Raw genomic sequence first — 24,429 nt, forward strand, 5'->3', positions numbered from 1 at the left:
TAACATTTTAGTTTGTAACCTTTCAGTTACATGTAGATACACACACATATATACTCATATTATACACATACATGTATAAAACTTTTCTTTTAACAACTATAACATCATACCATGCTGTAATAGGCTCTTTTTAAAAACTCAATATGCCATGAGAACATTTTCATGGAAATATACAACTACATCATAATTTTTAATGGTATATGGTTTTCTGTCGTATGGATATTATCATGTTTTATTTCATAGTTTGCCATTATTAGGCACTTAATTTATTCCAAGTTTGTTGTTACTTGTCTAATATTAAATACAATGGAGTGATTAGTATCTTGTGACTCTTAACATTGGGTTAAGCCCAGAGATGTAGAACTTTCAGGTCAAAGGCTTTATGTGTATTATTGAAAATGTGGAACATTTCCTCTTGTCCTCTGGAAAGCTTTTACTATTTTCTGCTCTTACAGGTAGCATATGAGGGTCCTGATTCCCCATACCTTTGCCAGCACTACAAACATTATCATTTGTTTTCATCTTTGCTTGTTTCCTAGGTGAAAAATGGCATTTAGTTTTATCTTGCAGATCTGTGCACTGAATGTTTGTTAGCCATTTATACATATTTTTCTTTTTGTGAATATTGTGAGAATTCAATGAGATTATAAGTGTAAATGACCAGGCTCAGCACCTGGTATATATTAGTCTATCTTTAAGGGTCAGTGTTCTTTTTTACTTAAATCCTTACCCCTTTGCAGCTTCTTTCCCAATCATAATTCTAGTAGGAGAATACTGTAAAATCTTGTTTCATTGTTAAAGTTATTGCTTTTACAGATAGACAGTAGTAAATTCTCTCTTGATTAAAATTTGGGCAGTGAACTTGGGCTGCCTGGCTTCACATCTGCCTTTTAATAGCTGAGTGGTATACTGTGTGATCTACTTCACCTCTCTAAGCCTCAGTTATCTCATCTATAAAGTAGGGATAATAATTTTATCTCTTTATAATAACAGTATAAGGGTTAAATGAGCTAACCGATGTAAAGCACTTACTACAGTGCTTGGCACATACTGTTCAGTATTTCCTCAGAGGCGGAATCTCTAAGAAGGTCAGTTTACTTAGATAATATGATCAAAGATTTAAGTGCTGAGAAGTGCAAAGAGATCTTTAGGAAATGGCAAATTGTTTGATTTGAGGGGACTCTTGAATTATAGGCTGAGGAGTTTATTTTGATTCACTAAGCAAAGAAAGAATTTTAGTACTGTAGTTTTATTTCCTAGCACTGTTAGGTGCTTACCAGATTAAATTCATACCTTAGTTTTTTGTTTCCTTTTAGGGTATCAGTGTAGTTACAAAGGAGAACATCAGAGGGAAGAGAAAAAGCAACAAAAGACTTTAGTAATTGAATAATCAATTTCTGAGTTATTGGAAGTTTGCTTTTCTTAGGAAAAATATACATGTGTTACATTTTCTCAGTTTTAGCAGCTGAAGATACTAGTAGAATACTTATATGTATTTATTATCTTCTATTTAGTATTGTTTACTTTGTTACGTATAGGTAGATACTGCTTGTAGGAAGCTGTAGGAACATTATTTTATGATAATGAACTTCCTTGAAAGTAGAAATTTATATTTAATTGTATTTAAATATTATAAATGATAACTATACTTTATATTTAAATCCAAATTTATATTTATGCAAATGTAATAATTATATAAATTTAAATTATTTAGGCTTAAGTACTGGAGAAGAAATATACTGGTTTATTTCCCCTTTTAAAAATTGTTTACCCCAGTCCTCCATGTGAAATAAACATGACATAAAATTCATAAATGTTTTTTAAATCTAATGATCAATTATTCTTTTTTTACATCCTAGTTTTTTTTATTGATGTATAGTTTATTTTCTATATATATATATTCTTTTTCAGATTATTTTCCATTATAGGTTATTACAAGATACTGAATATAGTTCCCTGTGCTATACAGTTGGTCCTTGTTTATCTATTTTATATATAGTAGTGTGTATCCGTTAATCCCAAATTCCAAATTTATTCCTCTCCCCCTTTCCCCACCAAAGGTATTTTTAGATTTGGGAAGTATAGGGGAAAGTGGGACTGTGGAGGGTAAATAAGAGGTAGCTTGGAATTTGCATATGTATATTCATCTAACCATACATGTTGGTCATCTTTTGTCCCCCAGCTTACTTCCTTTCAGTCTGTATTCCACTTCTGGCCATTGCGTCAGCAAACAGCTATGTGCAGGTGTGGTCTGACCATGCCTCACTCAGCTGCATCACTTATCGCCTGCCTTCTGCCCTGGGCTTCCTGCTGTAGTATGGGAGGGCAGTCTGAAGTGCCAGGGAGTTAACATTCTGTGGGGCAAACTTGACCAACAGCAGACCAGAGCTGGGGGATAAATACTTCTCTCTTGCAATTTCAGACAATTATGAGACACATAGTTCTTCAGAGGATCTTCAGCAGGACTGAGTTCCAATTGCCCACAGAAGCATAACAGCTTAATAACACATGCTTGGTTTAGTTGTTCCTCTTTCCGTATTTCATTCTTCCAGTTCCTTCTCTTCTGAACTCGGTGGGGTCATTCTCCCAAATAAACCACTTGCCTGCAAGTCCTTGTCTCAGACCCTGCTTTTTGGGAGAACTAAAGCTAAATGATGAACACATTTCAGATGTATTTCAGAATTTTAAGGAGAATAGGCAGCTTCTATTTTTTTGAGCACCACTGATGTGCCAGGTTCTCTATTTTTTTTAAGAATAAAGATTAATTTTAACTTCCATTAAATTAACACATACATACAGTTTAAGAGGTCAGTAGCACAACATGGTATAATTAAACAATAATCCCCTATTGTCTCCCTGACTGCTGTTATCTCACTTCCCAGAGGCAGGCAAGTTTAATTCTTGGCAGAATCTCTCCATTGTTCTAAATATCATCAATTTGTCAATTTCAGGCGTTATTTATTAAAAGCCTGTAATGCTGGATGACATTTTAGTTCTTTTACAGTCCCTACCCCACCTGTTCTACCATCTTATAATTATTTTTTATTGAATTATGACCCGTGTTTACATTAATATGACTATATAAATATCATTCATTGATGATCCAAGTACTATGGCTCCTTGTATACGTTTTTGTTTCCTAGAGTATGTAACTATTTCTCATGCCTTTTTTTTTTTTGTATTTCCTGTCCCAGGCTCAGCCAGGCCTGCTGTAGAGCTGTCACTCTGGGACTTCCTTCCCCCTTCTTCTTGGGACGGTTTCTCTTCACGACTCTTCTATGATGTTTCCCCATTTCCTGGATTAAGTGTCCTCCACTTTGTTAGTTTACTTCCTAATTTTTTGATCATCTATTCAGTAACATCTTAAACAAGGATGGATGAATGGAAGTCAAAACATAACATAATATAAAATTCATAAATGATTTTAAAATCTAATGATCAATTATTCTTTTTTTACATCCTAGTTTTATTTAGAATAAGAAATCAGAAACAACTCAAATGTCCAACACTAATGGATATGTTAACCTATTGTACATCTATGAACAGAATAGTATGTAAACAGTAAAACTATTATATGTAAATATATTTATATCAATATTTTTCAAGTTATGCTCTAGACAACATAAATAAAAAATAATATATTTATTATTATATTATATAATATATAATATATATATTATATATAATATATAATATATATATAATATATAATAATATATTTATTATTATATTTATTATTATAAAAATAAATATATTTATTAAATATATAATATAATATATATATTTATTGACATCTGAGAAACTGTTTATAATATATAATTAAGTAGTGAAAAAGTCTAAGCTATGTACATAACAAATCAATGGTGATTCCATATTTGTAAGAAAAAAGTGTGTTTGTGTGTACACATACGAAAGGAGGAAAATACTAAAATACCCTGAGGTATTATCTTGGCTGGTGGGATTTCAGGTGATTTTTATTTTATTCTTCATTTAGAACCAGATGTGATTTTGAATTTTTCTATAATAAGCATTTATTATTTGTGGGACTGCTAGTCCATATGGCACCTTTGTGCATACTAGGAAAAGCTGTCCCTTCTTCCGGTGGATGCAGTACCACACCAGGATGCACTGCTTGGCCAGGGCATATAGCTTTTAGCTTCTACTGCCCCATTAGGTTTTCCTTTCTTCACCACTCCCCCCTCCCCATACTAAACAACAGGCACAACAGTACATGATAGTCCAGAAAACTTACCTAATAAAAATTATTTAAAATTAAAGACTAAAAGAAATATAACCTTTTAGTACATCTACTCTGGGCAGGCTACTGTCCTTACTTGACCTCTAACAGGTCATGTGGGACCTTTGGGCTTGCTCTTCCTGCCTCTTCTTTTCTGCTTACCAACTCTGCTCAAATGCAGTCAGTCCTTCAGGATCCAGCTAAAATTACCCCTACTCGTTTAAATATTTCCCAACCATTCCAACACATATGGCGATTTCTCCTTCTTCTGAACTTCTCTTGAACTTAGGTCAAGAACATGGATTGAAGGGAGTGGTGATGAATAGGTTGTACCTCACTTGCTAACTGCAGACAACTGGCAGTGACTCCTTAGAGCACAGTGTTGAGAAAGATTCTTGAGCTACATTTGGCCTCAGTGGGAAAGAAGATTGTCAATGATTATGAACCTTAGTGCTGCATGTGGAAATAGCAGATAAGTAGCATGTTCACATGCAGTTTCACTGCCTGGCTTGGATGTTAACTATTTCATGCATTAGTCTTGGTTTGACAATACAGTTTAAACATCCAAGGTACTTTTTGTTGTTGATGTTTGCTTATTTTGTTGTTACTGTTTTTATTATCTACTCAGAATTTAACATGGAGCCTAGGTATGAGGGTGCTCAATAAATATATTTCTGTTGCTCTTCCTTCATTTTTGATGTTCCAGGTCTCTTACTAGTATAATTTCCCTTGGTCTGAAGCACTTCCTCTAGCAAGTCTGTTAGATCAGATATACTTGTGATGAATTCTCTTAGTTTTTCTACATCTGAGACTGTTGTCTAGAGCATAACTTGAAAAATATTGAAATCTCTTTTCTTTCCCATGTAGGCCCTTTCTGTGACATGCAGAACTTCTTTACCTGAATAACTGTAAATAACTTATGATACATACCAACTTAGTGTTCACCTTCCCATTGGAATAAGCTCAGTGTATATCGTAAGCCCTCAGCTGTTTAATATGTTCAGTTTAAACTTGTCCTGATGTAATGGATGCTCACTAATATTTGTAAAACTAATTAAAGAATCTTAGAACAGTACACATAAAATTCAGTAACCATAGTGCACTTGTCTGTGCACATGATTTATAAGTTCTAGAGCAGAATTTATTGCAAATAATAATCAGTCAGATCAATAACTACTTGTTAAAAGCAAATGTCTGAAAACTACCATTCTGAACTGTGGTAACCAAAGAATATACACTTCGATTCACTAATTTGCAAGATATTTTCCAGTCAGGGGAAAAATGCTGAGAATTCTAACCAAACCTAGTAAGTTGAAACTAAGAATTCTAGTTTGGAACTTAGTGGTGATAGTCTGTGTTTTTGTTATTGGAGGTAAAATGTAAAAAAAATTAGGTAATTAAGAAATTATTTTTGCTTACTTCTTTTCAGTGTACTTTTTAATTCTGCCTCCTTTCAAAGAGATCAGGATAGAAGAATGTTCTTATGTCAAGATATACATGGTATTTTTATTGGATGCTAGCCATTGGGCCAAGCTCTTTGTATTTATTTGAAAAGTAGACTGACTTTCATTTATAGGTATTACAGTTGAAACAGATTTTTTTTTTTTGAAACAGATTTTAAGGTGTTCGAAAAAGCTAACATCTGTAAAGATGTTTCTTGATTTTGAAAGTAGAATACAGTCCATTATTTAGTCTGTCATATTGAACGAGTAATTATTGAGTGACTTCTATATGCATGCCGATTATCTTTTTAATCCTTGATTTGAACTTAAGAATGGCAAATTAGAGAAGGTATATATCCTGACAGAGTTATTTAGTTAAGTATAAGAGTTGGAATTTGAACCAAGTTTTTCTTAGATTTATAGTATTACCAAAGTTTTCATCATAACATTTGATACATAACAGAAAAAGGTCTTATACATGTGAAAATTTATCAATTATAATTTGAGATAGGAGATGTATATATTTTTATAACTTATAACTCAGGCTTTTAAAAACTTTGACTGCCATTATAAAAAAAAACAGCTCACATAGATTTTTGCTTTATGAGAAAGAGTACAAAATTAACTGTGATCTTATCTCTTATAGCTGTAGAAAACTGCAGCATACTAATCTTTTAAAAGTGAATAATATGCTTAGTTCATAACCAAAAAACCTGTAAAAATTTTTATTAAGAGTTAAACTCTGTTTTTCATAATTATTGTATAGTGCGTATTTTATGTGGGTTAATACATATATCAATACATTACTGGTTATAAATACATTTAATCTTTTATTTCTTGGTCAGTGAAGTGAGACATTAATGCTACTTTATTTAGTTACATGTATTATAGTTTCTATTTTATAACTAAATACTGTATTTTGTCTTGCTTTATGAAATAGTTTTGGTTTATATTTATTTTGTTACTTTTCTACTTCCCACCCAAAAAACTTACTTTTCTTTTGGATGTCTTTTGTTTATTTAATGTTGTAAAATATTACTTTTATAAGTAAATTCATAATAGATTTTAGATTGATTTAATAGGGAATGATGAGAAAAATTTGCTTTTACTAGGTACTAGGAGAAGCAAGTGATTAAAAATATTTTTCTAAGGTAGTAGTTTGACAATTTTGATACAAAATATTGAGAGAAAGGAGAATGCCATCATCAAAAGGAATGCTGTTTTTTCAAAATAAATATCATTATTAATTGTGGCTCCTTGACCAGATTCCCTTAGACCATTATAAAACCTGAATGATCACTTTGGTGTAATTTGTTCTCATATTAAAAAAAAAAAAAGTTAATCCCTTCTTAGTAAGATTAGATCTAAAAAATCTTAGTCTATTTGTTTAGAAATTTCTTAAGATTATATAAGCTTTATAATAACAACAATTTCCAGATTTAGAGCATGCTTCCTTTGGCAAAATGATGAAATCTGTTTGCCACAAAGGTAAATCAGTAGCTTTATTTTAATTTTTTTTCTTGCCTGCCATGGTATGATTGATGTATGGCAACTTCTTACTGGAAGGAGAACTAACATTGACACTGACAGGTGCCACAAGGTTTATTTAGGACAACCTCAGTCTTCTCCCAGTTAGTTTCAAAATGTCTGCCTCATACATGTTGAGCCACTGAATTTCCTGCTTTAAAGCTTCGTGTTATGCCAACATTACTATCTGTGCTGCCTCAACTACAAATTGGATGAACAGCCCGTGACACTTTTTCAATATTATTACATTAAACCAAGTGGATTTTGATTGATAACCTAATATTCAACTAATGCAAAACATCAATCATGGCAAGTATATTAATTATTTAATATTGCAGTCTAATTCAGAAATCGATGTGCTGCATGAGGGGAAGGGAAACTCATGGTTCCCAGAAGATTTAAGACAGGGAATGATTAAAAAAAGACCTGCTGTACTCCTGTGTGTTAGTTCGATACAAATCTTTATTCATTTGCCAATAATCTCTTCCCATTTTCCACTTCAGGACCATTTTATCAGTTTTGAGACCTATAATTGAATTAAGTCTGCTTTCAGCACAGGGCAAAAGGAGTTGCACAAATATTGATGAAGTCATGACAGGGACAACCCAAGAGACAGACCACTAAAGAGGACAGGCTTTATCCCATTTGTTGCAAGATCCTTCTGTCAATGTCTTGAATCTTGCCTCTCTATTTTAAAAAAATTCATTAAGAGTTTTGGAACCACTCTTTAGACTTTTGTATTTAAATATCTACCATAATAACATTTCTATAGCACATTACAATTTATAGTGTACTTTCATATACATTATCTTGCTTATTTTTTCACAGCAACCCTATGTGTTAGGTAAAGCAAATGTTAAAAAATCTTCACATCATAGGTGAACAATTTGAGCTTCAGAGAATTTAGATTATTACCCAAGCTCATTCAACTGTTTTGCTTCTAGAACCAGGATTATACATCATGCTGTCTAATGTAGTATTTATGTACTCATGATGCTTTTTCTGCCTTGTTTTGAGATGGCCACTCTTCCTTGTCTTTCTGCCCAAAGTAAGACTAAATAAAGAAAATTGATTTTCATGAAGAACTTGTTGAAACTTTGGTGTCCCCATCTATGATACATATTAAGCTTTACAAACATGCAAACCCTCGGGATATAAATGAAAATTTCTTGATCTATTGTATCTCTTACTAGAAGAGAATGGCCTTCTTTTATGTATGTATATCGCATGATATATACATATCAAAATATATATATATGAAGGGGGAAGTGGCCTAAATATATCTTGTCATTAAAGTCATTTTACCCCAACTTTCTTTTAATTCATGTTTGCCTGGTTATATCTTTTACTATCTCTTTTTTGGAAACCTTTCTGGATCCTTTTTGTTTTTTGTCTCTTGTAAATCACACATTGCTAGATTTGTTTCATACCCAATCTAAGAAACTTCTCTGGCATTTTTTTTAAAATTTATTTATTTTTGGCTGCATTGGATCTTCGTTGCTGCATGCGGGCTTTCTCTAGTTGAGGTGAGCAGGGGGCTACTCTTCGTTGTGGAGCGTGGGCTTCTCATTGCAGTGGCTTTTCTTGTTGCGGAGCACGGGCTCTAGGTGCGCGGGCTTCAGTACCTGTGGCGCGCGGGGTCTAGAGCACAGGCTCAGTAGTTGTGACACACGGGCTTAGTTGCTCCGCGGCACGTGGGATCTTCCCTGACTAGGGTTCGAACCCCTGTCTTCTGCATTGGCAGGCGGATTCTTAACCACTGCGCCACCAGGGAAGTCCCTTCTCTGGCATTTTAATTCTAGATTGTTAGGTGACCTTTCTTTAGTTTTCTTTTTAGTCACTGATTACTAAGATTACAATAGTTACTATGTACTATGCCAGCCTTTACTTGCTTTATATTCTTGCTTCTTCCTGATTTTATTTCTCTTCTTATTGCATTACATTCCTAAGAACTTTTGAATTTCCTGAGATTATGTATGCTGAAAATTGCTTTATTTTTCCTTTAATGTAAATAACAGTTTATTCATTAAATATAAATTCTAGGTTTACAGTTCTTTTTCTTTTTTAAACACTTTCTCTTGGAAGTTAATATGCCATCGTCTAGCATTAGTGTTAAGAAGTCTGATGTCAGTGCTAGTCTTCCTTTATGGAGGGGTATGCTTTTTCTTTCTGGAAACTTTTAGACTTTTCTCTTGATCTGTAATATTACAGTCTTAATTATCCTTATATTATGCTTTGCTGTGAATTTTTCTTTAGCTGTCCTGTTCACTGCTGTGTGTACCCTTTCAATCTAAGATTTGAATATTTCTATATCTAGGAAATTTTCGTCATTATTTCTTCAAATAATTCTTCTCTTTTATTTTGTCTTTGCATTCCCTCTAGGATTCTTATTATATAGATGTTCATACTTCTACTCCTGTTCTTAATTTTATCTCTTGTTTGTTCTGTCTTTCATACCTTTCCTATGCTTTCTGGGAGAGTTCTTCTACCCCGTGTTCCAGCGCACTAATTTATTCTTGGTCTGTAGCTATTGTGCTTTCAATTCATCCTCTGAGTTTCTAACTATTGTATTTCTAATACTCATTATCTCATATTGATTCTTTTTCATAACTGTTTTTCATATTTAGTTTCTAAAAATCTTCCCTTATCTTTGAATATGTTATTATATTCTTGCTCAATCTGTTTTCTCTGGATGAGGTTGTTTTCTTTGTTGTTTTTCTGTTCCTGTGCCTACACACCTCAAAGATCTTAAAATTTTCCTTGTGGGTTTCTCTTTTATTTTCTTGCAACATTCAACTGCCTTGGCTATTAATTTTAATCTAAGGAGAAGGGTGAAAGTCTAGGCTCTGTCTTGTGCTCCTCCAGGTTAATTTGTTCTACTCTGGCCTCAGTCAACCACTTTTCCATTGTGTCTTCCTACTTTATCAAAAACAACCCAAAATGAAACAAAGCGAAACAACCACCTACCACCCACCACACACATACACACAGCTCCCAAAACTATTCTTCCAAACAGCAACTCACTGTTGCAGTTGCCTTCTTTGAGTGGTATGGAGCTGGGTAGGACCACCCAGAGACCTGGGATGGTTGCTACTGACTCTCTATCTAAGCTTGTCTTAATGATGGTTAGATGTCAGACTCTTATTAGTTGAATACATACTCTGATTCAGGCACTGTATTAGATGCTGGGATATAAAAATTAGAAAGATGTAATTCATGTCCTCAAGGAGTTTTCATTTTAGTGGTTGTCAATGGGAAAGTAAATACGTATTTATAATAAAGTGTGAGAACTTTGTGATGTGAACACATGGGGAGAGTTCAGTACCTCATTTATGAGGAAAAGAGGTTTCCCCAGTGGAGGTTTTGTTGAGGTTGAGTTCTGAAGAATGTTTTTATATTTCAGATAGATAAGGAGGATTAGAGGAGTCTGGGACAAAAGGAACATCTCAGGTAGAGAGAGTGAGTGGTTCAGTGATGATTAAAGCAAGGTTAGTAGTTTGTTATGGCTGTTGCTGCCACTTTCCATGTGATAATAGCTTTGGCAAAATAACAGAGGGAATTAGTAAACTGGAGTGTAGTAGTATATTGTGGATTTTAAGAAGGAAATTGACATAATCAAGCTTACATTTTACAAAGATCTTAATGTATTATGGAGAATGAATTGACATGGGGCAAGGCAGGGGTCACTGAGACCCATTAAGAAGCTTTGCAGTCATCAGGGAGAGAAAAGATGATGGCCTAAAATAAGACATAGCTGTGAAGATAGAAAGAAGTGGTTAAATCTAAGTGATAATTAAGGACGTTGGATAGCCAAGACCTTGTGGTTGATTACATTTGTTTACGTTTGGTAGCAAAGGAAAGGGGCAAGTGTCAATGTTGATGTCTAGTTTTCTTTCAGGCATGCCATTCAAAATGCATATTTCCTAGAATTATTTAATTTAAAGAATCACTTGGAAACATAAAAAAGCAATACCTAGCCAACCTTCCTTCCTTCCTCCCATTCTCCGTCTCCCGCTTTCTCCCCCTCCCTGTTCTCCCCGCTTCCTCCCTCCCCCTTCCTCCCTCCCCCTTCCTCCCTCCCACTTCCTCCCTCCCTCCCTCCCTCCCTTCCTTCCTTCCTTCCTTCCTTCTTTCCCTCCTTTCTTTCTTTTTCTTATCCTTGATTCCAAAATGCAAATAACTCAGAAAACTGGGAAATTTTCCCTAAGTTTGTGACAAAGTCAGTTGACAGCAAAACCTACCCTGAGATGAGGCTGTTTATAGTCTTTGTTTATCCCACTTTGTGTGGACATTCATATGTTTCTTTCAGAATTATTAATATGTATGATGATGAGGTGCTTCTTCAAGCCTTGCTGTCAGTGTTTTATGACATACACTATATGTACCTTATTACCTTTCTTAAAATCCAAAATATTCTAATGAAGCATGTCTAACCCCAATGGTTTCAGATAATGAATTATGGACTTGTACTTTGAATCTGAGCATTTTTGTTCTTTTATATTGCAGCATTATTTTCTAATAAGAACCATGATGTGACAATGTAGCCATGGGGGAAAAATTAAGTAGATGTGTATTATATAGTATGAATATACGTGGCTCCAAGATAGATTGCCACGTTCAGGTACAAAACAGTGTGTATATTATGCTTCTGTTTGGGTTAAAAAAAAGAAGAAGAAGAAGAAGAGAAACACACAGCAGCATGCATACACATGCATAGACTGTCTTTGGAAGGACAAACAAATAACTAACACCAGTGATTGAGAATTGGGAGTCACTGATGGGAGGAAGGTTTAATTTTATTGTAACCTGTATACATACACATAAATACATATTACACTGTCAGATGTCTCACTATATGTATTATTTTTTTGTTTAAATTTTAAATTGCACAAATGGTTATATGAGAATTTCCTTGTGAAAACTTAAAGATTCATCTGACTTCCAGCTCCAGCAAATACATTAATTTTATAATAATAGAGGTAAAAATAATTATTTATGTAGCTATTGGCCTTCTCTGACACCTTGTTACAATTTATTTCTGTCATTTTTCATTAGGACTGCATCCAGAGAATAAGTTTCAGAAATCCTTAAATTTTTAAATGTTGAATATATAGCATTGCCAGAAGCAGAAAGCAGAAGAGAGAATGGCTAAAGATGAGTACTAATCAGTAGACAGTGGAATTTATTCCCAGGATGCCAGACTGGGCAGTGAGAGCAAAGGTTGGAAGCCATGAGTATAGTTTTCAAGCAGTAGAGCCAAAGGGAAAAGATAGGGAAATTTGAAAAGATTGTATAGCAAGACAAAGGAAACAGAAGTAAGTAGATTTTTGGCCAAAAAAAAAAAAAAAATTGGAGACAAAATAAAGAGAAAAGAAATAAAATTGGGGCCCCTTTAGAGAAAGAAAGAGGTATGGGGAAAAGATTAAACATCATGAATGCAGTACTGTTGTTGGATGTTTCATAATTATTTTCTGCAATGTGGTAGAAGTATAATTTTATGTTAAAACAGATAAGGCATGATGTTAATGATGGAATTCAAATACTGCTTGTTGGAGTGAGAAAAGTCAAAGTCCATTTGTCACTAATAAACTAGCATTGACTGAAATCAGGAAAAATATCTCACTATTGCCATATTTCACCAAATGTGTATTTAAATTACCTTTGCTACTTGCACAGTTATTTGTATTTTTAGTTTCATCAGCACTCTTTTTTAAAGTGAAAAGCAAGAAATTAAATACTTAAAATATATTGTGATATTTGATGTTTGTGTTTCCATTGGTGATTTTTTTGCTTTTAAATATTACAATAGTCTTAGGTTCTGATTTGTAGTGGGCACTAAGTTGATAAAATTCATGCTAGGAAAAAACTTAAGATTGACTTATTTAACTATGTACTCACAAACATTCTTTTTGTGGCCATTTTTTATATAAAAATGCACCTACTGATGGATGGATATTTGATAAAGCAAATGTAGTAAAATGTCAATTGTAGACTCTAGATTGTGGAAAGAATCTGTATGTTTGAACATTTTCATAATAAACATTGAAAAAACATAAACTCTAATGAAATAGCTAATGTAAAATAAAGACAGTGTGCAAATAGTAAAATAACACATTTGATTTCTTTTTTGTTCTCCACTGACTTTGAAAAGTCTGAAACATTCTTTCTACTAGACGAATATCAATTTTAGCGGTAGTACTACTATTAGATATAAATAAATTATCTGTTCCGTAAGGAAATTGTTTTGTCCTTAAAAACAAAGTTATTATGAACATTAGGAAAGATATATGAAAAAATTATAAGGGTTTGTAAAATATTTTTGAGGTAAACATAAATTATAGCAGACAAGGGTTTAACAACTATTTTAAACTTTTATTCTTCTATTTTAGGGAATCTGGAAGCATCAAAGCTGTATTAGAACATCTGGTAAGTTCTAATTTTCTCTTGAACATTTGCATCATCTTTGATATCTGCATTCTAAATGAACACTTTTGAATGAGCTTTGAATACCTTGTATTGAGAAAGTCAACCATTTCCCAAAGGGTCAGCTTACTGTTATTACGTAAGGCACTTACATTTTCATTTATCTTATCATTTCAAGGGAATTAAAATTTTTTTTAAATTACATTTTTTTCTGATGTAGAGATGAAATAAAATGGATGACAATCCTTGGATTGATGATTGCTTTAATTATAAAGAAAAGTGTTTGGTGTAGAATTTTTGGCAAATCTTGATCTGACAAAAACAAGCTTGTGTTTTAAGAAAAACACAATCAAATATTGCATGCATAAATATGGTATGTTTTAGCAGTTTAACTGCTTTGAAAGAAGTGCACAGCTTTGTTTTTCCTGATGTCTTTGCTTTATGAATAATGCATTAGTTTAAACTACATTCAGTTTTAGAATATAAAATAATTGAGATGCAAAATTTTTGGTTTAAGTAAACATTTTTAAAACAAGTAAAATTCCAACTGACTTAACATTAAAATCTGTCAATTCATCAGAAAATTGGAAGAACTGTTGTATTATACCAGGTCCAAAATTCATTGAGCTCACCACATTGAGTGTTCATTACAACATTAAGTAGTTCATTTAAACAGAGCATTATAAAGTCATGCTCTGGTTTCTGGTCAAATCCAAACGTTGAATAATTAATGATAGAGATTCTTTTGTAAATACAATCTAAGTACTTTTTTAATGCAAGACTTCATTCGTATATCATATTGTAGCTTTGTTAACTATTAATGTGCTTTTGTTCTGCTTCCACAAAGCAAACAGTAGCAAGAGGCAGCTTCATTTTTATTTATAGTAGTTTTAGAGTTAGAAAGGATTTTTGGTTTTTCTTTCAATAGCTAAAGGAAACTGAGGAAACCTAGACTTTTTAAAAACGATAAAATCATCCTAAAAATTACAGATTTAATTATTAAAAGCAGAATATAATAAACTAGTTAGAAAAATTGAAGTATATATATTTGTCCAGATTAGAAGTAATTAAATAATATTGTTATTCTCATTATTAAAAATTATTTCTTGAATCCCTGTTTATCACTTCATTGTGGCACATGATATTTAGGACATACATATGGACATCAGAATAAAAATATTAATCTAAGATATCTAATGCCATTATCAATTGACAGCTTATAACAAGGAAGAACAGCTAACATAGTTCCAAAATGAGCTGTCTTTTATACTTCTCTTGTAAATTACTATTTAATAAAAAGACTGTATATTTACTTGGTTCATATTCATCAGTAGATGAGTTAGATTCTTTTTTTTTGTTTAAATTCCATATTTTTTTAATACTCACTAGTATGAACTTACATTCAGTGACAATTTCATGCATTTATACTCTACTTATAATCTTATGCAGCAGTGGTTTTCTAACTGCCTTGGGCTACCAGGAAGTCTCCCCAAAACAGGTGGCACTCCAGAATTCCCCTGCCCACTTTAGCCAGAATAGTTCCCACTTTTAGTTATTTTGTATACTTTTAACCTTTTAAAATAAGATTTCATCTGAACAAAGAATTCTTCAGCTAAAAGTATTTAAAAACCCTTTCCATTTTTGACTCTGAGTTATATTTCATTTTATCTGGGTCACATACATCAAATGTATTTCAAAGATAAGGCATTTTAGGGATGAGAGAGCCATGATTAGTACAACAGGTAGTGGAAGTAGATGATTTTAATGCATTTTACTTAAGTCATTCAAATTCTATAACTTGATATTGTAAACTTGACCCACTGACTGTGAACTATTAACAATAATATGAATACATGAATACATATTATCACATATATACACATATATATTGCTTTGTACACTAATAATATTCAGTAAAGTCAATGATATTCTTTATAACTGCCTAAGAAGGAAGTGAACTTAAGAATTCATTGGTTGAGCACAAAGAAACCTGTCTGTCTAGCAACTGTGGGCTCCTTAGGTTTGGTCTCTCCACTTTCCAGCTGAACAGATACTTATAACCCTTGTCTTCTAGCACATGTACCCCTTCTTTGAATTGGCTGCATACCAAATATAATTAAAGTATAGATTCTAATAGATTGATTTTAAAAAATATATGGTGTAACATTAAAATGAGAACATCCCACACATTTGGAGTTAATCTCTTCTTTATGTACCCTTCTTGTCTTTTCAAATTTATCTGGATTATCATAGAAAATTAGCATTGTTCTAAGAGAGGGTGAAAGCCATATAAATTTAAATGAGTTAAGAAAAATGGCATGCAGTATATTTGTCACAAGAACACATATATGGTTGCACTGTCTTTGTACTCTGTTTATGGGCTCTTCTTGGTATATATAGTTATCTGTAACAAGTGTGGGTGTATGGAGAGAAGAATAAGATAGGTGGACTCTGTTTCCCTGAAACCTCTTCAAGGGCCAATTCATTTATTTGTCACAATCTCTCAAGCCCTTGATTCAGTCTTTAGTCTATCATTCTTTTCTATGTTGCCAACTTTTCCTGGGAACTGTCCAGCATATCATTCTTAGCTTAAATTTCTTATAGTTTACTCCCCAATACCATTTTATTTTTCTTCTCACAAACTTGTGTACTACCCATAAAGTCTATGTCTGTTTAAAATTCTAGACAGAACTTTTGAAGGTTGGTGCCCCCGACATCCATTGATGATTCTTGCCTGATGATTGCAAAATTGAGATTTTTCCAGCTCTACCACTCCCCCTATATTTAGCAGCCAGCATTCCACTATGAGGAAAAACCCATCCTTCTTTCTTATTTTATTTACTTATTGTGAGCAAAGACTCATGACTAGGTTATTATCAGTTACTTTTCTTATTTATTTTGACACTCAGATTGTCACAGATTTTTCCAGAGAATCTTCTTTAAAGATGGTTTCTGGGTCCTTTCAACATACTCCCTTTTTTTTTTTCTAAGCACGTCCTCATTTTCTGACACAACAAGATGTTTCAGGCTTATCTTATACCTTCCCTGTCCCACTTCCAGAATCAGCCATTTCTTCAAATTACCCTATTCCATTTTAGAGGAAAATGGTATTTTAGGAATCAAGGTCTGGACATGTGATATGCTCGTTATCTCTGCGATTTCATTACTTCTAGGACCTTTCAGTGCTAGATTAGATAGTTAAATAGAGGTAGGTAGGTAAGTAGATAAATATTTTGAAGAACGTGTGAGTCATACTGATACCTCCAATTTCGATCCAAACCACAGAATTCTTCCTTGTCCTCCCCCGTTTCATATTTGTATTTCCCTTTATGTAAAGGGAGAACCTGGACTGCTAACAACACTAATACATTTACCCATTTGCTCAATCATATAATATACATAAAATAGTTCCAGTACAGCTATATATTTTGAAAATAAACTTAAATAAAAGATTTCAAGATTTATTTGTAGTTTTTTTTCCCCTTGAGTGTAGTTTATTCCTTTGAAATATAGTGGCATTCATTTGTTTCCATTTGCATTCAATTTTAGGTGCCTTTGTTCCCATTCTTGTAGATTTAATTATGTTTGAATATCTATAATGTTAACATGCTTCCAGAAGTCAAAATATGATACACAGTAGTATCGTCAGAGAGGTGTCACTCCCTTCCTTTCTAGCTATTCTCTATTCCTTGTAGGTAGCATATTTTATTAAATTCTTGTTTATCCTTCCTGTGCTTTTTGTAAAATTATGTGTATATATATATGTATATGCATATGTGTATGTATTCCTATTTCCTGTTTCTTATAAAAAGCATATTGTAAGGAATTCCCTGGAGGTACAGTGGTTAGGACTCTGTGCCTCCACTCCCAGGGGCCCGGGTTTGAACCCTGGTTGGGGAACTAAGATCCTGCAAGCCATGCAGCACAGCCAAAAAATAAACAAATAAATAATTTTTTTAAAGCATATTGTGTATACTTCTTTCTATTTTGCTGTTTTCACTTATCAGTATATCCTGTAAATCACTCCATAATTACTGTGTGTATCATTATATTTACTGTATTTCTTTCTCTATTTAGCTGTGTCTCCTTTATTAAGATTTTAGCCCAACTTGCATGCCTGCTACACTTTCATACATGCTGACAGAAGACACAAGATTCCCTGCGTCAGAGACAAAGCATTTTCTTACTAACAGCACAAAAAGTAGCACGTACTTCATGGCTGTATAGGTTCCCCTTGACCCCCAAGTCCCATGGGGTGATGCTGCATACCCAGTGGGTTTGTGTCATCGCTGAGGGGCTCCAGATTTAGGAGTTCTTTAAGGAGCTGTTAGAAAATCTGCCCAAACTTTGCCCAAGAGAAAGACATTATCTTTATTATCCTAGTTAGGTAACAAACATGCCTTCTGGCCCAGGGGGAGATTCTGTCTCTGTCTTGCTGTTTGCTATACTGAACATCTTTGCTATACCAAAGACTGTTTGCTGTACCAAACCTCTTTGAAAAGATAGTTCTGAACAAAGGCTGATGGCTGATATAACATGTATAGAATGTTATGGAGAATTGTCTCTGAAGAGCTATTGTAATTATGATGATGAAACTTAGGAAGGTTTGCATTTTTATTCTAGTGGTTGCCTTTGTATTTATACCTTTTATAATGATTTTAATCCCCCTTGTTCCTGTTTAACCTTATAGATGACATCCTTTGACTCCCACCTGTTACCTGCATTATAGACAATGCTCCTGTTGTATTTTCCCTTTCTTCCTTTTCCTCCCATTTCTTCTTGCTGTGTTTTTTGCTACTTTGTTAGAATATAAAATGTTTGCATACTATTCTTCCAGCCACGCTTACGTTGTTTTAGAATCACCTTTAAAATTAAATATATTAAATATTTGCCATCAGTTTGTTTGCTGATATTTCCCCATTTATCTCCTGTTTGTATAAAACTCATCCACTAGTATATTCCTCAGGAAAAGCTCCTATGTACATTATTCTCCAAGATCTTGTACATTCCAAGCTGTTTTTCTGGAGTCTTGCGACTTGAATGACAGCTTGACTGGACATAAAACCCTTCACTTACAGTTTTTTCCTTGACTTTCTTGAGATATTATTCTGCTCTTGATGTCTCTGGTACCAGCCTTATTTATTTATTTTTTTTGCGGTACACGGGCCTCTCACTGTTGGGGCCTCTCCCGTTGCGGAGCACAGGCTCCAGACACGCAGGCTCAGCGGCCATGGCTCACGGGCCCAGCCGCTCTGCGGCATGTGGGATCTTCCCAGACCGGGTCACGAACCCGTGTCTCCTGCATCAGCAGGCGGACTCTCAACCACTGCGCCACCAGGGAAGCCCATTGCCTTATTTTTTTTACCCTTATAAATAATTAGATTTTTTTGCCTTGAGACATTGCCATTTTTTCATTGATCTTGCTTTTACTAGGATAATTCTCAAAGTTGATTGTTTCTGGCTAATTTTTCTGGGCAATTTCATATGTAAACTTAAGTTTTCTCATTTCTAGAAATAATTTTCATGGATTATAGAATTAAATATTAGTCCGTTCCATTGTTTTATTTTCTTCTTTAGTGACTCCAATATATAATCTTTCTTTGCTTGTCTTCTATTTCAGTCCCTTTCTCTCTGAGTCTTTTTAATATTTTACTTTGTCTTTATTCTCTGAATTGTTTTCCTGCTTTTATTCAGTATTTCTTATTAAATTTTCATTCAAATTTATTCTTCTTTGTGCACCTTATAATGTATTTTCCATATCTGAAATATTTTTCCTTCCATTTCTGTTTTTATTTTTTGAATGTCTGATTCTAGGTTTTCTTTTTGTTATTTGTCCAAATGAGTCTTGTGCTTTGTAGTTGGTTTTAGGAGAAGAATTTTCATCTACTGAAATGTTTTAATTTGCGTTTTCTAGTTACTTCTTATAGTAGCTTTATATGGGAGTGATTTGATTTCTTTCTTTTTCTTCCTTCCCTTCCTCCCTCTCTCCCTCCCTTCCTTCCTTCCTTCCTTCGTTTTAGAAATCCTAGACATTTTGTAGACAGAGTTCCTAGTTTAAGGGTTGCCGTCTTCTGCAGTACATCGAAGCGTAATTTCTCTAACAGATGATGATGGGGGTGGCAGGGAGGAAGGGGTTGACATGTCTTGTTTCTCTTTAGCAGTTTGTTTCTTACTACTTTCTTTCTTGTCACTGACATGTATTCTGTTTACCTGATTTTCTCCCAGAAGCAGCTTCCTGAGGCTGCCTCTTCTGGTCCCACTCCTTTTCAAGCCCCTTTCCTCTAGCTGGTGCTATGGTAACACCAAATCCTAGGCGTATGTTCACTATTTTGGCATTTTAGTGTTGCACTTTGTTTTTCTGTAGATGATTTTTGTTTGTACTTCCAGTTATGTATTAAACTTACAGCCATTATCAGGGGTGGCACAGGGTGGCATGTCTTTGAAAAATTTTGCCTCAAATGAGAAATTCATAATGAAAAATGTCAGAAATCAATGTTGAATAGACCTTGAATCCTCAGGAGTCCTGCCGAATGGTCAGCAGAATTGAATACAAAACATCTCAGAGTTCAGTGTCCATATCTATTTAAGCTTAGAGAAAATGAGTGGAAACATTGCTTATAATGTTGTGCTTAGATTTTATAATGAACTTAAGGAAATAGTATTTTTTATTTGATGAAGAATCATATACAAATTAAAGACCGTCTGATGTGATTCCAGTGTATGTCTGTTAACACAGCAGGGTTGAAGGAGTGGAGGTGGGTGGTTATTAGATGGTGATGTTGCGCCTGACTTTTTTTTATTAAAGATGTCCTAGCGTGTGGAAAATTGACTCTTAAGTTCTCTGTATATCAAAGGTAGCTGACTCTATATTTTTCTGCCATCCTATGTTTTAAAATTCTGGATAATATAGTGAGTAGTAACCTTTATTGAACTATGTAATGGGGGTTAAAAGATTTACTTTTTAGAGTGTTTTTAATACAGTCAAGTAGGTGACATTAACATGCATTTTTATTGTTAAATTATGAAAGTGTACAGGAGATAGAACCTTGCCATTTGATTATAATATAGCTATGATTGTTTTATTAGCAATCTATAAAAATAATGCTATCCTTTCCTCTTGGGAGAGGGATTGAGATCTGAATATATTAGGTTGAGCTATATGAAAAGTTGTCATTTTTTTTTAGGTCAAAATAGTCTTGTGGGTTGTTTCTGGCTTGAAAGGACTGCTGTGCCATGCCCAGCAGGGAATGAAGTGAATTATCCTGATCAGTATGATATTTCTAAACTTCCCTTGTTCTCTTTTCTGAAAAGTCAAATAACTGGAGGTGGGTTTGGGTGGGGGGACATGTTCTAGGTCAGTGCTTCACCATCTTTAATGTGCATATGAACCTCCTGGGGATATTGTTTAAACTCTGGGTCTGGAGTGGGACTTGAGATTCTACATTTAGCAAGCTACCAAGTGAGGCTAATGCTGCTGGTCCAGTGACCACCAGAAAGAAAAGTACATTGAAAGGCATTGACTTGAAAGACATGTGTCCAATGAACAAGGCCCTCTGAATCTGATGAAAAATCTAGATGTTCCCCCGTATACTCATTGAGTATGATTCTGCAACCTATGAATGATTAGTTGGGCATTCATAAACCCAGGGAGACAGACACTCCACAGGTTTATACAGGGTGAAAAATTTCATCATCTTACTCTGTGAGAGTAGCAAAGGGCTAATTTTTTTTTTTTTTATTTGGGTTCTGGATATTAAGTTGTATATTTCAGGGCTGGAGCTGGACACTAGGACTAATAATACCTTGTTCAGCTGTAGGTGGAAAGTTAAATAAGTGATGATAAATCTTTTAGTAAAATGGGTTACAAGTATTTACAACTTTAAGTGGGATTTGCTTTCTATTAATAGTTGAATAGCCAAAGAACTCTGGAGCCATACCTGTGGGTTTTTTCTCCCCACAGAGGTCTCATTTATGTTTCTTATATTGTATAACATTTGAGAGTGATGACCTACTTGTCCTTGTGGTCAGGCAACACAGTCTGACCATTTTAAATGTTGAAAAGCAACTGTCATTAATAGCTTGTTTAGCCCATCAGTGGTTTGTAGAATATAGTTGCTGCTTGCCAGAAATGTAGGCGGGCTCTTGCTATTACATGCTCATCAATAATACTACATTCTAATAAAAGCCCTTTTCTCTCTGTTTTAGGCTATTTTGTGTAGAACTCGCAAATAAAACGGCTGTATTTCAGTTCACAGACTAAAGATTTTATTTAATGCAAGCGTAAATACAGGTTATGTATTATTGTTATACTTTTGAGGATGCATGCAGAGGTTTTGAACCCTATTCTCAAACAGAGGTTATGAACCCTATTCTAAAGTCACTCATCCTTTGTCTGTTACGTTTTAAAATACCTGTCTTATTTTAATGTTTCACCACTGTGTTCCCAAAAAAATATTTTTGACATTTCTCTAAATGAGTTTGAGAACATAGTTATCTCACAATACACTGATGTTTCTCATACACTCTATATATTTATTAAACACTGATGAAAACTATTATCTCATATACTATTTAGGGACTTCAATGTAATAGATTCCTCTCCTCCCAGCATTTTAATTTTTTTTTTTTTTTTTTTTTTTACCTAAGCTGATATATATTTCAGGTTTAGGGTAAATGTGCATATTAAAACAGACACTTTCCTTAAACTGTGATCGTGAGATAAAACAGCATGAAGTTTTTCTTCTTTCTGGAAGATCAATTCTATAAATTTTTCTCTCTTTCTTTTTAAAAAGCAAGTGTGTCCTATGAATGTATGCAAATTAAAATACCTTTAATGTGGATTAAATATTAATATCGTGTTACTGCCTTGATTTCTTAGGCAGTTTACAAGTCCTAAATCTGGGAACCGGCTCACATTTCAGTCAGAAACAGTACCTTGTCAGTGATGCATTTCTCTGAAACATTTTGATCAGTTACAAGTTTATTAAAATTTGCTTCTGCAGTAAATGATTAATAAATATTATCTAGTCAATCAAACAGCAGGAACTTGGGCCTTTTTTCTACCCTTTCTCCCTCCCCTCTCTTCCAAAGAAAGATCTGTCAGTTGTTGTTGCTTTTTTAAGACACGGTGGTCTTGGTAGAAAATGGTGGCCAGTTAGCTTTAAAAAAAAAAAAAGACAATATGTCATGTAATTTTCATGATATTACTAATAGTCTCAGATTTATGTTTAACCTAGATAAAATTTATTGTCTGACTTTTATGCACATGTGCTTATTAAAGCTTTATAAAGTAAAACCAAATATTCTAAGTGCATTAAATAACCCCCACTTCCCATTATTCAAGAGTCTGATAGTCAGGCCTTCTCAAAACCATGAGAGTAACTGAATATTGTATTCGGATATTTTTTATATTCTAGTTCAGGATACCATAGGTTTTGCTTCATTGCATAGGACCCCACAAGGTACCTGGTAGTTATTTCATGCTTTCCTCAGGATCTAAGGTCTGTAACTGCAGAGAGAGAAATAGCAGCAGAGGTAACAGGGTTTCTTTTTATTTCTTCCATCAAAGCATTAGGAGTTAAGATGGAGAATGCCTTTGCCACAGTGGTATCTTTGGCCACACTCATTACCATTTATCACAGATTCATAGCATCTGTATTTAACTTTAACATACATAGTCTGTTTACTTTAGGAAAAGCACAGCATGAGGAGCTGGGAGAACATGATTTTATGGTGTGACCTCCAGCAATGCACACAACCTCTCTGTTTCACTTCTTTCATTTTTCTCCCTGTTCATAGGCTGTTGAAATAGCGTGTGAAAATTTGTAGAAGCATAGACTTTCTACAAATGTATCATTTATTTTACAGAAAAAGAAAAAAATCTTATCAGTTCTAGTTACATAAGTAACTTCAGATTGCTAAAAACAATACCTCAATTCTAATATACTCACAGTAAGCTGTGAGAAAATTTTGTCCTTTGCTCACATCCTCTCCCCTTTAAAAAAATTATTACATACTTTTAAAAGTTATAACGTAATACATGTTTATTATAATGGGTCAAAAACTGATAGGTATATAAAGAAAAAAAATGAATATATCTTCTATCTGCCACCAATCCAGTGTTAATAGTTTAGTACCCTTCTTACTGTACCTTGCTCTATTCCCATATATAATTATATAATTATATATATACATTTTTGTATGTATATATTATTATTATTATAATAATTATACATTATTTGTATACATTATATGTATATATATACATATATATGTATACATTATATGTATATATACATATAATGTATATGTATATACATTATATGTATATATATGTATATATAATATATATTATATATACATATAATAAATATACATATATTATACATATTATTATATGTATATATTATACATATATAATTATACTTAGCTTTTTGTTTTTTTATAAAATAGACTTGTACTATGTATGATATTTTACAACTTGAGCTTTTTATTTGTTCAGTGCTGGATACAGTGTACATATCTACACACATAAATCTGGTTTTTGCTAGAAATATCAAAATATTGGCAGTTAATACTATTAGCATTTTATTTAATGTATTCATAGGGGAAGTTTGAGGACTATAAAATTTGCATTTTAAGGAGTCAGTGGAGATTTAGTTTTAGTTCCACTTTTGATTACCTTGATTATAGTATATGAAAGAATGGGCTTATGATGAACTTTACAGTTATCAATAGAGGAAGGAATGGGTTACTTTATTTAAAAAAATCTATTTGATATTTGCAAAAAACAAATAAGTA

At 33.4% G+C, this 24,429-nt stretch overlaps 1 protein-coding gene across 5 annotated transcripts in view; it reads left to right on the plus strand.

Moving 5' to 3' along the window:
- Nucleotides 1–24,429, plus strand: part of RSRC1 (arginine and serine rich coiled-coil 1) — a 454,479-nt gene that overhangs the window by 204,317 nt on the left and 225,733 nt on the right. For all 5 annotated transcript variants that reach the window (XM_073803843.1, XM_073803842.1, XM_019946253.3 and 2 more), the window contains one exon: nucleotides 13,596–13,632. In XM_073803843.1, coding sequence (XP_073659944.1) covers nucleotides 13,596–13,632 — 37 coding nt within the window. The remainder of the gene's footprint in view (nucleotides 1–13,595; nucleotides 13,633–24,429) is intronic.

The sequence above is a fragment of the Tursiops truncatus genome, chromosome 4 (assembly GCF_011762595.2).
Source record: "Tursiops truncatus isolate mTurTru1 chromosome 4, mTurTru1.mat.Y, whole genome shotgun sequence".
Taxonomy (NCBI): Eukaryota; Metazoa; Chordata; class Mammalia; order Artiodactyla; family Delphinidae; genus Tursiops; species Tursiops truncatus.